Source organism: Thermobia domestica, chromosome 7, assembly GCF_964235325.1.
Source record: "Thermobia domestica chromosome 7, izTheDome1.hap1.1, whole genome shotgun sequence".
NCBI classification, from domain to species: domain Eukaryota; kingdom Metazoa; phylum Arthropoda; class Insecta; order Zygentoma; family Lepismatidae; genus Thermobia; species Thermobia domestica.
This window is the reverse complement of record NC_137460.1, coordinates 166637748-166652080: the sequence shown is the minus strand read 5'-3', so window position 1 is coordinate 166652080 and position 14333 is coordinate 166637748. Positions and strand designations below refer to the sequence as shown.

General features: G+C 35.9%; 1 protein-coding gene and 1 long non-coding RNA gene across 4 annotated transcripts in view; one reads left to right on the top strand and one right to left on the bottom strand.

Moving 5' to 3' along the window:
* Window positions 1-14333, top strand: part of LOC145690558 (uncharacterized) — a 638254-nt gene that overhangs the window by 251078 nt on the left and 372843 nt on the right. Inside the window, exons 1-2 of one of the 3 annotated variants that reach the window (XM_081765566.1) lie at window positions 8678-8768; window positions 12296-12375. The exons of 1 other annotated variant lie outside the window; for it this stretch is intronic. Coding sequence is in view for 1 of the 2 variants with exons in the window: in XM_081765564.1 (XP_081621690.1) it covers window positions 8714-8768 (55 nt within the window). In the remaining variant the exon portion in view is untranslated. Of the gene's footprint in view, window positions 1-8677; window positions 8769-12295; window positions 12376-14333 lie in introns of those variants that run through there. One more of the 3 variants, XM_081765564.1, reaches the window with a different exon arrangement.
* On the bottom strand, window positions 361-6855 carry LOC145688966 (uncharacterized). Its single transcript, XR_014132038.1, has 3 exons — window positions 6725-6855; window positions 2715-2882; window positions 361-774 (listed from the first exon to the last, which is right to left on the bottom strand). It is a non-coding gene; the product is annotated as an uncharacterized LOC145688966 (long non-coding RNA).

Genomic DNA, 14333 nt, shown 5'->3' with positions numbered 1-14333 from the left:
AAAAGAAAGTACATTTTAAAATTAATTAATCTCTGAGGGATGAAAGCGAAAACACATAACCTTTAATTTGAATTATACATTTATTAATTATATGTACAATGTGCACGTTTTGTCGTATAAAATAATATTCATACTATTTGTAATGCAACAAGAAACACTGATTGTCTATATTATTTGTAATACAAACAAGAAATATGTAGACAATGCAAATCTGTTGGTTATAATCTAAAACTTACAGAGATCTTTTAATAATATAAAATAAAAAAAAATTAAATTTTCCTATAAATTTCGTATGAAGGAAAATACCTTTCATAGTTATTGAAAGTACAGAAATACAGCATCATATCAAAAAAGTCTCACGTGCTTAAGTAGGTTAAAAATGGGGACTGCGGTAAGTATCCCACTTCTTCATCTATTATACCAGTAGCAGTTTCTTCCATCTTTTAGTTTTCGAAAGAGATGCCTTTACATTGATTTCCAAACAAAGCGAGGAGGAACAGGTCAACATGTTTCAAGCATGCCGAATCCTTTTCATCCTCAAACAACAAGGCAGATGGAAGTGAATATCTTTCTACTAACGTTTTGAAGATTTGTGGCATTTGTTCATTTGAAGATCTTTATTTTTACTCACGAATGATAAGTGTCTTTAAGGCTAGTTTGCACAACGTGAACTTTGCTCTTTTTTCCGCGGGAGTTAAATTTCATCGCCAGCTCTTTGGAAACCAAGCATCAGAGAAAGGTCCCTTTTTCTCCCAACGATGACAGATAGGAACACTGAAACAGAAAAAAAAATCATGAACAATCATAGTGCAATTTTTCAGGTGGGGAGAAAATTTAAAAAAACAATTACAATACGTCATGTGTAACTACAATCAATACGCAATAAAACGAATAGTTACTGCACTCGCTTGCATGAAGTCCCACTTTTAACGTCCTTCCATACAGCGAAATTAAACTACCATTAATTCATTTATTCTGTAATAGCTTAACTTTTGATTTTATTGCAGCTGTTAACTCTGATTGTTTAGGAAAATCAAACAAGTTGGGGGATATAAGACTTTGTTTATACAGATACATGACAAATAATTCTGAAACACTCATAGAAGGCTACATTACGTATGTGCTCACAATATAAAATGCCACTCCAAGACCAACTTTAGGATGTGAGCTAAAAGAGACGATCAAGTATATTGATACGATATTACAACTGATGCAAAAAAAACTTTGAGTTTTACGTCCTACAGTTTTGTCGGTTAGGCTAAAGGAGACGGTGATGATGAAGACTGAATGAAATGGTGGAATGAAGAAAGTGGGAGAACCTCGAGTAAACCCACGCACACTGTGCTTGTCCACCACAAAGTTCACTTTGCGGGGACTGGAATCATAACTGATGCAGACTCATGCAGTAAGAATAGTTTTTATGTTATGAAACAAAGAACTTTCTAATAATAAAATAATATAGCTACTCATTTATCAAACACAACTAGACAACGATAGAAATTACATGTATTAATGTTATCTTTCACTACTGCTATGTAACCCCCAAAATGGAGTCAAAATTCCGCATTTACATATCGTGACAGAACTGCGCTATCGGATGCAGCAATCTGACAAGCTGCACACAGGTGGAATTAACCAGTAAAGGTATCCTTCTACTGTCATAAGAAATTTCATCCTGATTGGATACGATTTAGTAAGTTAAATTTATGATGCAAGACGAAACATATATTAGCATTTCAAAATATGACAAAAAAGAAAGTGAAAATTACAAACAAAATGGTGTATAACTTATGTATTCCGAAAAATAAAAAATTGTGAGCAAACGCCCCCTCACTTGTTACTGGAGTATTTTTTAAAAATAAGACTTCTAGAACCAGAATTCTGTCACAAGCAGTAGGGTGAAAATCGTCACATTATTTGTTCTGAGCAGGGTTAGAAGTTGCGGCAGCTACTATTATTATTATTATTATTATTAGTATTATTATTATTATTATTATTATTAATCATAATAATAATAATAATAATAATAATAATAATAAGAAGAAGAAGAAGAAGAAGAAGAAGAATAAAAATAAAACTTCTCTTTGGTGAAAATTATATTTAACCCTTCAGTTGAGAAAAACATTTTCGGGAGGAGTACTTTTACTCATTCAAAAAAAAAAAAAAAAAAAAAAGCGCGAACACTATAACATGTGATACATTCCATATTAAAGCTTTGCTTATATATAAATACTCAAGTCAAATAAAATAATTGCTGAAGGAATAAAAATTAATAAACAAGAAAATCTTTAAAAATCTAAAATAATAAATAAATAAATAGAGTGTATCTGAAGAAGACAAGGGTAGTTGCTGAAACAGTTACATTTAAATAAAATTGGCGCAGCTGTGGCTCGGTGATAGAGCGTTCACCTCTGGTGCTTGGGGCCAATGGTTCGATCCCAGCTCACTTCAAACGGCTTTTCTTGGAGTTCTCCAATTTTTTCCCACATTCTTCATTCCACCATTTAATTCACTTCTCATCATCACCGACTCCCTTAGCCTCAGTGCCTGATCGTGGAACGTTAAATTGAATATTTCATTTACATAAAAGTATTGCCTTATTCAACAATTATTTTATTTTATAAGTACTAATAAAATATTACTACTTTCTTTCTTTTCTTCTTACTCGGCATTTTCTTACATGGGTATTATAAAATAACATGTCAAAAACTCACCTGTCGCAACTTTGGTATGTATATCATCCTCCACAGTGATATTTCTAGAGCAGCTCGACGAGCAGAAAGGGGTCAGGGTAACGGCTTCAAGTTCAGTTAAGAAAGATTCCGTGCTAGGTGGTCTGCTGTTGATCAATTCATCATTTGCAGGAGCATTGGCCACACGCTCTGGAAAGTGGGAGTACATGCAGGGCTTATTTTGGGAAATAACATGTATTTACACCTAGGCTTATTACAACGACTAAATACATTTAACATGAAATGAAGCAGTTTAATTTCATGTAAACAGTAAAGTGGGTTTTTACTACATTTTGTGTCATAAAAAAAAAAGAGCTTATAGAAAGAAAAATGAGTTGGCAGGAAAATATCAGCCATAAATTTCACATGCTTTCTGTTCTGGATATTTTCAGCGTAAAGGACGGTGTGAAGAAGAGTCCAAAATCGTCCCAACCTCGGTGCAGGAATAGCCACTTTTTAAATGGAAAGATACGTAAAATAAATATTGACAAACTTGTGGACAGATAGATTTTATGGATTATTGTCTGCCCGTTGTTAACAAGAAGCAGGGATCGGAAAATCTTTGAGTTTTACGTCCCACGGTTATGCCGATTAGGCTAAAGGAGACGGTGATGATGAGTAATGGATGAAATGGTGAAATGAAGAAAGTGGGAGGAAACGGGAGAACCCCGAGAAAACCCACGCACACGGTGTTTGTCCACCACAAAGTTCACTTGGCGGGGCCTGGGATCGAACCCGGGACCCCAAGCACCAGAGGTGAACGCTCTACCACTGAGCCACCGCGGCCCCATCAGAAGTAGGGATCGGATTTGAGAACGGAGTGAGAGCGTAAAATATCGCATCTTGAACACAAAGAACACAAATGACTACCTGCGTTTTCGAACGCGGACATTTTCTGACCAAAAACACCAAGGCTTCATTTAAATTCTGCAACGTTTAAAAAAAAAGTTTTTATCTTACATTTATAATACAAGCTTGAAAAAATCAAGAGCTCCAATTCTGGGATAGGTTTTATTTTTTTAAAAAAATAAAAAATATCCTGCTCTGGATCCGCCCCTGTTGTGTACACACCTTCCTTTTGGTGGCAGCAGATATGTAAGCCCCGAAGCAATGAGGTATGTTTTTTTTTTTACTGATGGGGCTGCAGTTCCTTACTGGTAGAGCGTTCACAAGTGCGTGCGGTCCCTGGTTCGATCCCAGCTCGTGCCAAGTGGGCTTTGTGGTGGACAAACACCATGTGCCTGAGTTTTCTCGATACTCTCCCGATTCCGCCCACTTTCTTCATACCAGCATTTTTCACATTTCATTATCACCATCTTCCTTAGGCTCGGTGCTTTTCCTGGGGCGTGAAACTAAATATTTAATTTCATTTCTTTTTAATGATGAGGAATTGATGTTCCACCTGAAAGCAGGTTTTTGACCCAAAGAGACTTCCGTTGTTAATGTGCGCATAAACATTAGGAGGATATTCCCTATGTCAAGAGCTCTCTTAAACACATCTGACTGGAACCATCATCAGCCCCCAACCACGGTCCCTAAATAAGACATTTGGTTTCCTTTGAATCGTTTCACGATTAGCAGTGGAAATCATAATAATATAGTCATGTAGAGGATACTTAATTGAGCTGGAATATATTTTTTGAACTTCAGTGGCAACATTGATAAGTATCCATCATCACATGCTGGCACTGGAGTAAGTACTGTAATCTAAAATGCGAGGGAGCTGTCTACTCAATTAATGAAAAAATATTCGAACAGTCAAAAATCCGTTACATTATAACGATTTCCACACCGAATTCTGTACCGCAGTTACGGTAGCCAAGTGTCTTGTGAGGGTGTGTAGGTGCAACTTGAGCCACCATCCCATGTGTGTAGGATGGTTGCAGCTTGAGAGTGCTCTCAACTGGGGTAATATCCTCACACTGATTATGCACATATACAATGGGGGCACTACTTTAGCAAACGGGTCTACCAAATATTCATCGATTTTGTGGATTTTTTCACTAGATTTAAGACAGTAGTGCTAAAAAAGGCTAAACAAAACATAACTGAGTGAGCGAAGGGGTTAGAACTTCCATAGGGCTCGTTGTTTCTAATTTTGAAGTCATACACGATTGGCATTGCAACAATTGCCGAGGGTCATTTCCCAAAGGGGTTCACTCGAGCAGTCGCTTCTACCTAACAGAAAATTCATAAGTAACATACGATGTGAAACATATTTTTTGTGAAGGAATAAAAGTGTTAATGTAAGTAATTAATGTCAGTACACAGCAAATTGAAGTGAATTTTGGGCATTATTCGAGCAGACGGTTCTACCAAATTTTAACATATTTCTTACAGTTTCATATCAGGTTAGAACAATGCATTTCTTTTAGCAGACCATGAACTAAATCAGAAGCTCCATTAGTGCTTGAGATTGACTTCAGGAGTCAGTACAAATACAGCGTGGACGTAAAGCGTAACAATTTCAGTGAATAAAACACGAACCAATTTATATCAGCTCCCCACTAAAAAGCAGGAATACTATATAACCGAGTCAGGGTAGGAGCACAGCAACAGGGTCCGAGCGGCAGCGACGGGATGCGTCCGTAGGGAGCAGGCGCGTCAGCGACGGGGAATATACGTCTAAAAGAGAATAGTGGAAGACCACACTTACATATGCAATACTTTAACTGATCACTTAAAATTCATTTCACTGACAGTAATTATTTATATTCACACTCTTATTCCTTAACGAAAATTTTTTCTTATAATATTTTACCTATAAATTTTCTATTTGGTAGAACCGGCTGCTCGAATGAAGCCGCATTTTGAGTGATAGTGAAATCATTGTAAGCGTAAGTGTGCTTTTCCATTATCCTTCTTTACGCGCATAGTCCCCGTCGCTGACGTGCCTGTTCCCTACGAACGCACCCCCTCGTTGCCGCTCGGGCCCTCTTGCTGTGCTCCTGCACTGATTCCAATAGAATGCATTTGTGCTTTTTAGTGGGCACCTAGCAAAAGTTGTTTCGTGTTTTATGCACTGTACTTAATATGCCACGCGTCGGCAAGGTTCTAGAACACAAGTCCCCCCATATAGGTTAACAGCTAGATTGGTTCTTTTCTGTATCAAAGTTTAACATTTAATTCACATAGTATTGTTGAGCGAGCGTCAGCGAGTGAAGGCGGGTTAGAGCCCCGCACGGCACGTTGTTTTCTGTCTTTGTTACAATTAAGTGGGAAGGGGGACCTGTGTTCTAGAACCTTGCCCCATGCGTCTACTCTATATTTATACTAACCCCCGTGAAGTCAATCTGCAAGTAGTAATGGAGGTCCTCATTTAGTGCATATTCTGCTATAGGAAATACAATGCTCTAACTTAACCTGAAAATGTAAGAAATGTATCAAAATTTAGTAGAACCGTCTGTTCCAGTAATGCCTCCAAAAGCATACACTTACTGTCATCTCGTTGTTTGCTTGTATTTAGCAGTCTTTCGCCTTGGCAAATAGTACCACAATGCGTACAGCTTTTATTATACGGATTCATAGTAAAAGTAGTAGTAGTAGGAACGGGTTAGAAGCCCCGCGGAGGTTGGTTGGTCCTGTTCTCGACATGAAATAGGCAAATTAAAGACTTGTCCAATTTTTTTCGTACATTTTACAATCTATGGATCTGTATAGTAAAACTGCACCACAGAATGACATACTTTCCCATGCATAGTCACTCCCATATACGGTTTATTGAGAATAAAAACACATACATTATCATTTTACTACCTTCACTATTAATATTTTATATAGTATTCTACCTAAAATATTTAATTTGATACAGGCGTCTGCAAATGTTAACCTAATGTAGGTATCCTCGTTCTTTCTGCGGTATTTTAATACACTGTAATAAGAAGCCGTAGGCAACGCTGTATGAGGAGCTAATCTTCAAAATTACAATACTCAATCTGCTGAATTTTACACAGACTGCACCTAGATAGAAATAGGATAGGAATTATACTTACTTGTCTTAAAGCTGACCTTTATCACAGGTGCCTTTAACAAAACATTATTTATATTCACACAATCATAACACGATCCGCAAATGGCTCACGATTCCCAGCATGCACTGCTCAAACTGAAGTTACAGTACGGGGAACGTCCGCGCTTTTTAGCACCTAAAAAAGACGTCTATTTTTGGTGATGTTCGACACGTGATACTTTGTACCATTCTGGCACGTGATAAACACGTACAATTTAGGTCATGTTTGACACGTCATTTTTGTTACCATTTTGGTACGTGATAAAGACGTTCCAAATTTTCAAAAGACGTCATTTTGAATTCGAACCCCCAAAAAAGACGTGTTTATGACGTGACTGTGCTACTTGGGATAGGGAAGATCTTTCGATCATTCCATATGATCTCTGATGTCAACAGACTTCAGTTCTTGAAAATGTACAGTTCTTGCATTATTTGAAATAGGGCGCGTAAATCCCATTTCCGCATCGGAAGTAACGGACGTAAATGTGTTTTACGATTGTTAAAGTAAACACACCTTTCTTTAATTAAAAATAATTCAGTTAAAGGGTGATATTCAGAGGGCGTCATTTAGAGGGATCAGGGAGGAACAGTTATCTCTCCTGGATTAGAGACTTATATAGAATTTTTCAATATGATAGTAGTATATAAGTGAAAGATTGCTATTGAAGGTGATGAAGATCCTGCTCAGTGCCGTGCCATGGGGGAGGCGCAAGCGGGGCGACGGCCGCGGGTGTCGAAGTAAAGGGTGCAAAATTCGGGAGTGAAAAAGAAAAGAGATGAAAAACAGAGGAATGAAACACATGTGCACATATATAAAATGAAAGGGAAAAAGTAATGAAAAGTGCTCAAAATCTATGAAAAGCAGGGTTTACTTTTTAAAATTTTCTCACCTTTCGCGGCTGGTCTGTCGACCTCACTCATATATATGGGGATGCCGTCGTATAGTTTCGCGCCAAGCGCTGATTTTCCACGACACGACACTAATCCTACTGAAGATTTCGTAAACTAAACTATTGATGTGTATGCAGTGAAGAAACCAAGGCTAATATGCTTGATTTAGATTCAGAAGTGTGAGAAAGAATGATAACTTTTTGTTAAGATATCCTATGTATGTTTGTTTTAGGACAAAAAATATTTGAGTTAATTTAAATATTTTTAAAAACTTCTACATTAGTAACAAACAGTAACTACTGAATATAGGAAATAATAACAAAAATAGCTACTGTAAATAGCAGTTAAAGTTTAGTGTAAAATATTTTTGCCAGTCTTTATTTAACGTTTTAGATTAAATCAAACGATTTTTTTTTTTTGTTTAATTATAATCTCACATTGAATATTTATCAGCAATTAGTCTCAATATTAGGTAAGATGTGTATGTGAATGGAATTGTTAAATATGCTGCTTTCTTGCAAAAATACAGAAAAAACAACCCTCCCCCCGAGGAGTTGACATTCCCCCCCGGGTGAAAATATCTGAATTCAACACTGTTCCCAAGGATGATATGCTATGGGATATCAGCGATGGTGATTGTGATACCAGTGATGCCTCTAATGCAGGTACTTATACTGCAAGCAACCTCTCTACTGGTAGTGACAGTGGTAATGACAGTGAATAACATTACAACTGTACATTTTGAGCAACCTCTCTAGTGGTAGTGACAGTGTGATTTTATTTTAGAATAAAAAAGTCTTAGTGTGTGATAAGTACGTACACATGATTTTATTTTAGCTTGATAGACATTCTACCCGCGGCTTATCCTTGATTTTTTTAAACGGATGTAAAGGTAAATTTTAAGGGTGCGGCTTATACACGCGAGAATACGGTATTTTCTAAAGCTGGTTATCCTAATTTGACGGAAAGAGCGGTTAAATATGTAATAATTTCAACTATTAGACCGAAAAGTGTTACATAACTGCACTTGCCGATTAGAAGATGTCAAACGGAAGTTTATTTAATGTGATGTTAATTGCACATGTATCATTGTCTCTCATCAACTCACAATTTTGTGTTTTTAATTTTAATGAAAGGTACGTAGTGTAATGTTTTAATTATAGAGCAAATATTAGAATATTTGCTTGCAAGCCCAGTTGAAACTAAAGATTCATGTCGTTCGATCAGTTAAACTGTAGTAGATTTTGGTATTAATAAATTGTATCCTGTAAGTGGAATTACATCTGAATACGAAGATATTGATTTCGATATCATTGGTGATAAAAATATTCCAGTAAAATAGTAATGTAACTGCGTTGGATGCAATTTATGTATCATTATTGGGATATAGTTTACATGAAGCTGCATCAGTTCCCGAAAGAGCAGGACGCTCATACTTTTAGAGATTATTCATTGAGTATTTTAACAAAAGAGACACTGACCAAACCTTAAAACCCTTTGTCTCTTAACAGAATTTAAACTTTTTCATAACAATGACTAAATATATGACGGTTAAAGAATTTCAACTATGTCATAACAATATTTATATATATGTCTGTATTTTCATTTATTTTCGATAGTGTTTGAAGAAGGATATGCTAGATATCCGAAACAGTTACAAATTATAATTTAAAATAAACTGGGTTTTAAGCTTTGGTCAGTGTCTCTTTTGTTAAAACAATCAATCCAAAGCCATGAATATACTAGTCTTACTATCATTGAGTATGTACGAACTTACAAAGGGGGTAACAAAGCGACTTTTATTTACTTATCAACTGATACGAAAATAAAAAAGAACGTGCCTGTACTTTATATCTGCATGTGTAGTGCCCTTGTACTTTATCTATGACTATGTGTGCGTGTGGGGGGGATTTAACGAATATCGCATTTCTTGTGCACATAGATATTTCTTACTATTGCACTACGTAGAAAATTTATGATATTTCATGTAGAAGTGGTAATAGAACACAGAAGAAACGCAGATCAGGGGTTCTCATGTATACTATTACCCATTATTGTTTCACAAGCCGTGAAACTCAGTGCCGACAGGGTGCGAAATCATTTGAGACTGGTGGGGGGGAAGAAGTTCAGCAGTCCATACTGCCTCACTGTGCTTCACGCATGAAAAGGGGGCTCCAAAAAGTTGAAATATTCATGTATTATTATTATTATTATTATTAGTAGAGGAACTGTACCAAAAGTGGGCCCCCATTTTGTTTTTTCCATATATCTAAGAAAGTATCAATCAGAAAAAAATGCTATTCAGGCTGAAAATAATATGATATGTAATTGTTTTGCTTGTTTCTTCCCATCACAATCAAGGCAAAAATGGGTTGAGAAAAAATGGATTTTCGTATGGACTGCATTTTCGGCATTCGAAAAAACTGTTCCAAAACCGGGCCCCTTTAAATTTAGATAAATTATCCAAAGCGAAAACCTGTATTACTTTAAATGAGTTACGTATTTAAGCTTAAAACAACATCCTAAACACTGGGGATTGAAATAAAATGAAATATGAATGTTTAAAAGACTTTATTGGAAGAAATTGAAACAAATTCCGAAAAGTAAAGAACACATTAAAATTGAACTTAAAACTTAAATATTCCACATTCTAGTGGCCAAAATGCAATCTGAAAATATTTTTCTTAACTCCAGCACAACCTTTCAAATAGGTTAAACTTATAAACTGAAAATGTCTAAACTTAAATATTCCACATTTTACTAGCGGAAATAGCAAATCAAAATGTCTTTTTTTTTCTTTTTCAAACTCCAGAACAATCTTTCATATAGACTAAACTTGAAGACTGAAACTTTCAAAACTGAAATATTCAATATTCTACTGGTAGAAATAAGAAATCTAAACATCTCTCTTTCTCCAACCTACTTATCCTAAAAAAAAAATCCTCAAACTTCAGAACCAAAACTTCCAAATTAAACGTGATAAATGAAATGTTTCACAAAATTAAGATTGCTAATACTGGCAAAAGTCACAAATATAAATGACTTTGCCAGTCTCCTCACAATCTACATGGGCCCACTAAGAGCACATGGTACAATAGACCCACAGTTCAACTCTCGTATAACTCGAAAAATTTTCAGTGCAGAACATGCATGTGGCATCGTCATCCGTGGACGATGTTTTCCCAGGTGGAACGTTTAAAGTTGAGAATATTGTTGATGCTTCCTTATATCAGAGATTGAGCCACAATCAGAATCGTCTTCCTTGGCTCTTCCTCTCCCCTTCAGCTGTCTTTTACTTTCCTGGATCATAGGATCTTGATAATGACTTAACACTGCCATGCCCTCGACCACGATATTGTGTTATTAGTTTCAGCTTTGTTTTGGGCATTTTGGTCCTCTTGAAAATTGTAGATAAATTGCACGAATTATGAGAATTTGGTATGAAACATATCTTTTACTTTTGCACAACATAGTAGGGGCTCGCTTTAGGATTGACAAGGGGGCCCACTTTACGACCATACATGTTTTTACTTTCGCTGCAAATAATTTGTCAATCCTACGTCTAAATTACTAGCTAATTACATAGAACATACCTCTTATCATTAAGATTAAATAAATACATAGTTGGCTCACTTATCTCTTTACTAACTATGGAAAACAATGCTTGCTCGTCGGAGCTTCAAAACTTTCCACTGCATGAAAACTCGTCAGATGTTGATTGCAGAACAAAGGATTAACTGATCAACACAGGAACTAGCGCTGCATGCAACAGTAACGTTAAACTACAATTCAGCTTATTTCTAGCATTCTACGCCAATACCCGGAGCAGCAATTGAGGGGGCCCGCTTTATGGACCCGGGCCCGGGTTTGGTACAGTTCCTCTAGTAGTAGTAGTAGTAATAGTATTATTATTATTATTATTATTATTATTATTATTATTATTATTATTAATAATAATAATAATAATAATAATAATAATAATAATAATAATAGTAATGTTCAAACTAGTCGTCGTTGTTATTTAAAATACTTTAAATAATGGTATTTATTCATTTAACCTAAATTAGTACATTTATCTACTACATTTAATATACAATTCGGTGCGTATGGTCCAGAGTTAGACTCCCGTGGGAGCACAGTCCCCTTGTGTTTACCATCATAAGGAGGACTACATTCACGAAAATAGTGGTGTGAGATCTAGAAGTCAGAAATAATAGCGCGTGAGCAGCCTTGCCAGATCTAGCATAATGATGCTAGATCTAGCATAAATTCCATGTCTTTAGCATCTAGCATCTTGCTTTTAGCATCCTGCCCAAATCTAGCATAATTTCATCAAGTTTATCAAAAAGCCGTAAAACCTGGAGAGAAGAAAGAAGTTGGTCGTGGGAAGAAAAAGAACGCCAGAAATGTATCCTCTCCCATTGATTCATACAGTCGGTAAACCATACAGGCAGTCTTACTGTTCGAAACGGTGGGAGGTAATCCCTTTACCGATGGCTTTAGAGAATAAAAACAATTTAGTGTTTCTGAAAATGAGTTTTATTGGAGACGGTAGCTTCTTGACGTTAAGATGAAACACATAGCACACAAACGCAGGCTTTTCGCCATGTGTTTGACCCAGTCCATTCCAGAGATATATTTTTGTTTTTTCCTTTTTTTCTAGCTCCACCCAGGGTTATTCAGAATAATTCCAAGCTGTGAGCCTGGCAACGACTACACTAGTTTATTTGGATTAAAGATTTGGTACGTGAAGTATAGACACTTCTATCCTCGAACTCTTGCGCTCTGTGTATTTTAAGTTACATTATCGTGTCTCAATTTTGGTTTTCTCTTCTTTAAAAACTTTTGAATTAGTAATTATGAGAATCTAGCATAATTTGACCGAATCTAGCATAATTTCGATCAGGTTTTGGAATAATTCCGAGCTGTGAGTCTGGCAACGCTGCGCGTGAGTACCGATGTGCATTTTCGCCGATCCCAAGAGGTTCATCCAATACATGGTGAAGTAGCACTCTTATTGGCCACGTACGGATGACGTCACAAAGATTCAAGTTCAACCTGCTATTATGCGTGTTGCTTTCGTTTCTCTGTTTTGTGTGTGTGCGTGTTTAACAACAGAGAGAGGAGATTATCAATATAATTACTTGTGAAATACATTGCATTATAATTCTTGATTTATGTTCACTTCTTACGCGGTACAAATAAATTATCCTTAAGGATCTTCACTAGAGCGAAATTAAGCTACCGCTAATTTTAGAGTTTTTCTGTAATATCTTCAAAACAAATAAAAATATTCGAAAAGCAGAAACGTAGTGTACTAGACAATACGATTTTGCATGTGATACCTTTACCACAATTCATCCATCTGCTTTTGGTATGCCGCTATTTACAGAGTCCGCAAAAAATGCTAAATATATCTACAATTGCAAATCCGTATCCGCTTTTCGAATATTTTTATTTGTTTTGAAGATATTACAGAAAAACTCTAAAATTAGCGGTAGTTTAATTTCGCTGTAGTGAAGACTCTTAAATAAGTCTTCGTCCAAATATAAGTGTTATAAAACGCACTTCATGTGAATGCTATTATTGTCTACAATTTTAACATTTTTATTAAATCACAGAGACAATATTAGCTGATGGTACTCACAATGAATACACTGGCTTTTGCAGAAATCGTGCACTTGGTTATGCAACACCTTTTGATTTCAAATTTATGTACAGAGAGAACATGGGTTCCACTCAATTGATGATGTAAAATTGAAAACGTCTTGGCCTTGTTACTTTTACCATGTACACTCATGTCCAAAATTATTGTCGCTTTGTCTATAAATATGTTGTTGTAGGAATATAATTTGATAACGAATTCGCCAGGTATTTCTTATAATGTTAGTATATGTATAATCGGCAAAGGCATGTATGTGGAAAATTTCATGTCAAAAGAGCAGTAAATAAGAACAATAAAACGAAAATAAAACTTTCTTGTCCATTTAGCAACATTTTGTTTTGCTCATTCTAATTTTCGTATTTATAATTTTTTTCCTATGAAATTTATCACAAATATACATTTCCCGATTAAACACGTATTATCAGTATTAAAAGTACCCTGCAAAATCATTATCAAATTATATTCTTACAAGAAGATAGTTATAGATATGCGACAATCATTTTGGACGTGAGTGTACAAAAATGTTTCTCAGATTAACTTTACATTACACGCTCCAGTTCGTCTTTTTTTGCATCCAAAAATAGGTCTGGTTTAGAAGTATTTTGCGGCAAACAACGTTGTAGTATCGTTATTGATAAGCCATGTTCGGTTCAATTGCACCAAAAGTGCCAACCAAACTGAACTAGATGGCGATTATTAGCTAGCATTTTTTATGAATCATATAAGGATAGCAACTGGAATATACAATGTGAATTGCATTATATTTCGTTGGAGTGTAGCATCCCTTTCATCACCAAGGTTATAATGAGACATGGACCTACTGCTTCACGTGGAATCCAAACCACATGGAATTACGCCGGGAATCCAATCCGGATCTGCTGCTCCAAAGACGCGTACGTTAATGATATAGTCACGATTAAGTTCCAGACAATGTAAAGTTAACCCTGCTTTTCTTTAGAATGAATATACCAGGGTCAACTTTACATCGCCTTAAACTTTAAACCAATGGTTCCCAAGGGCCAGCATTCTGAAGGGG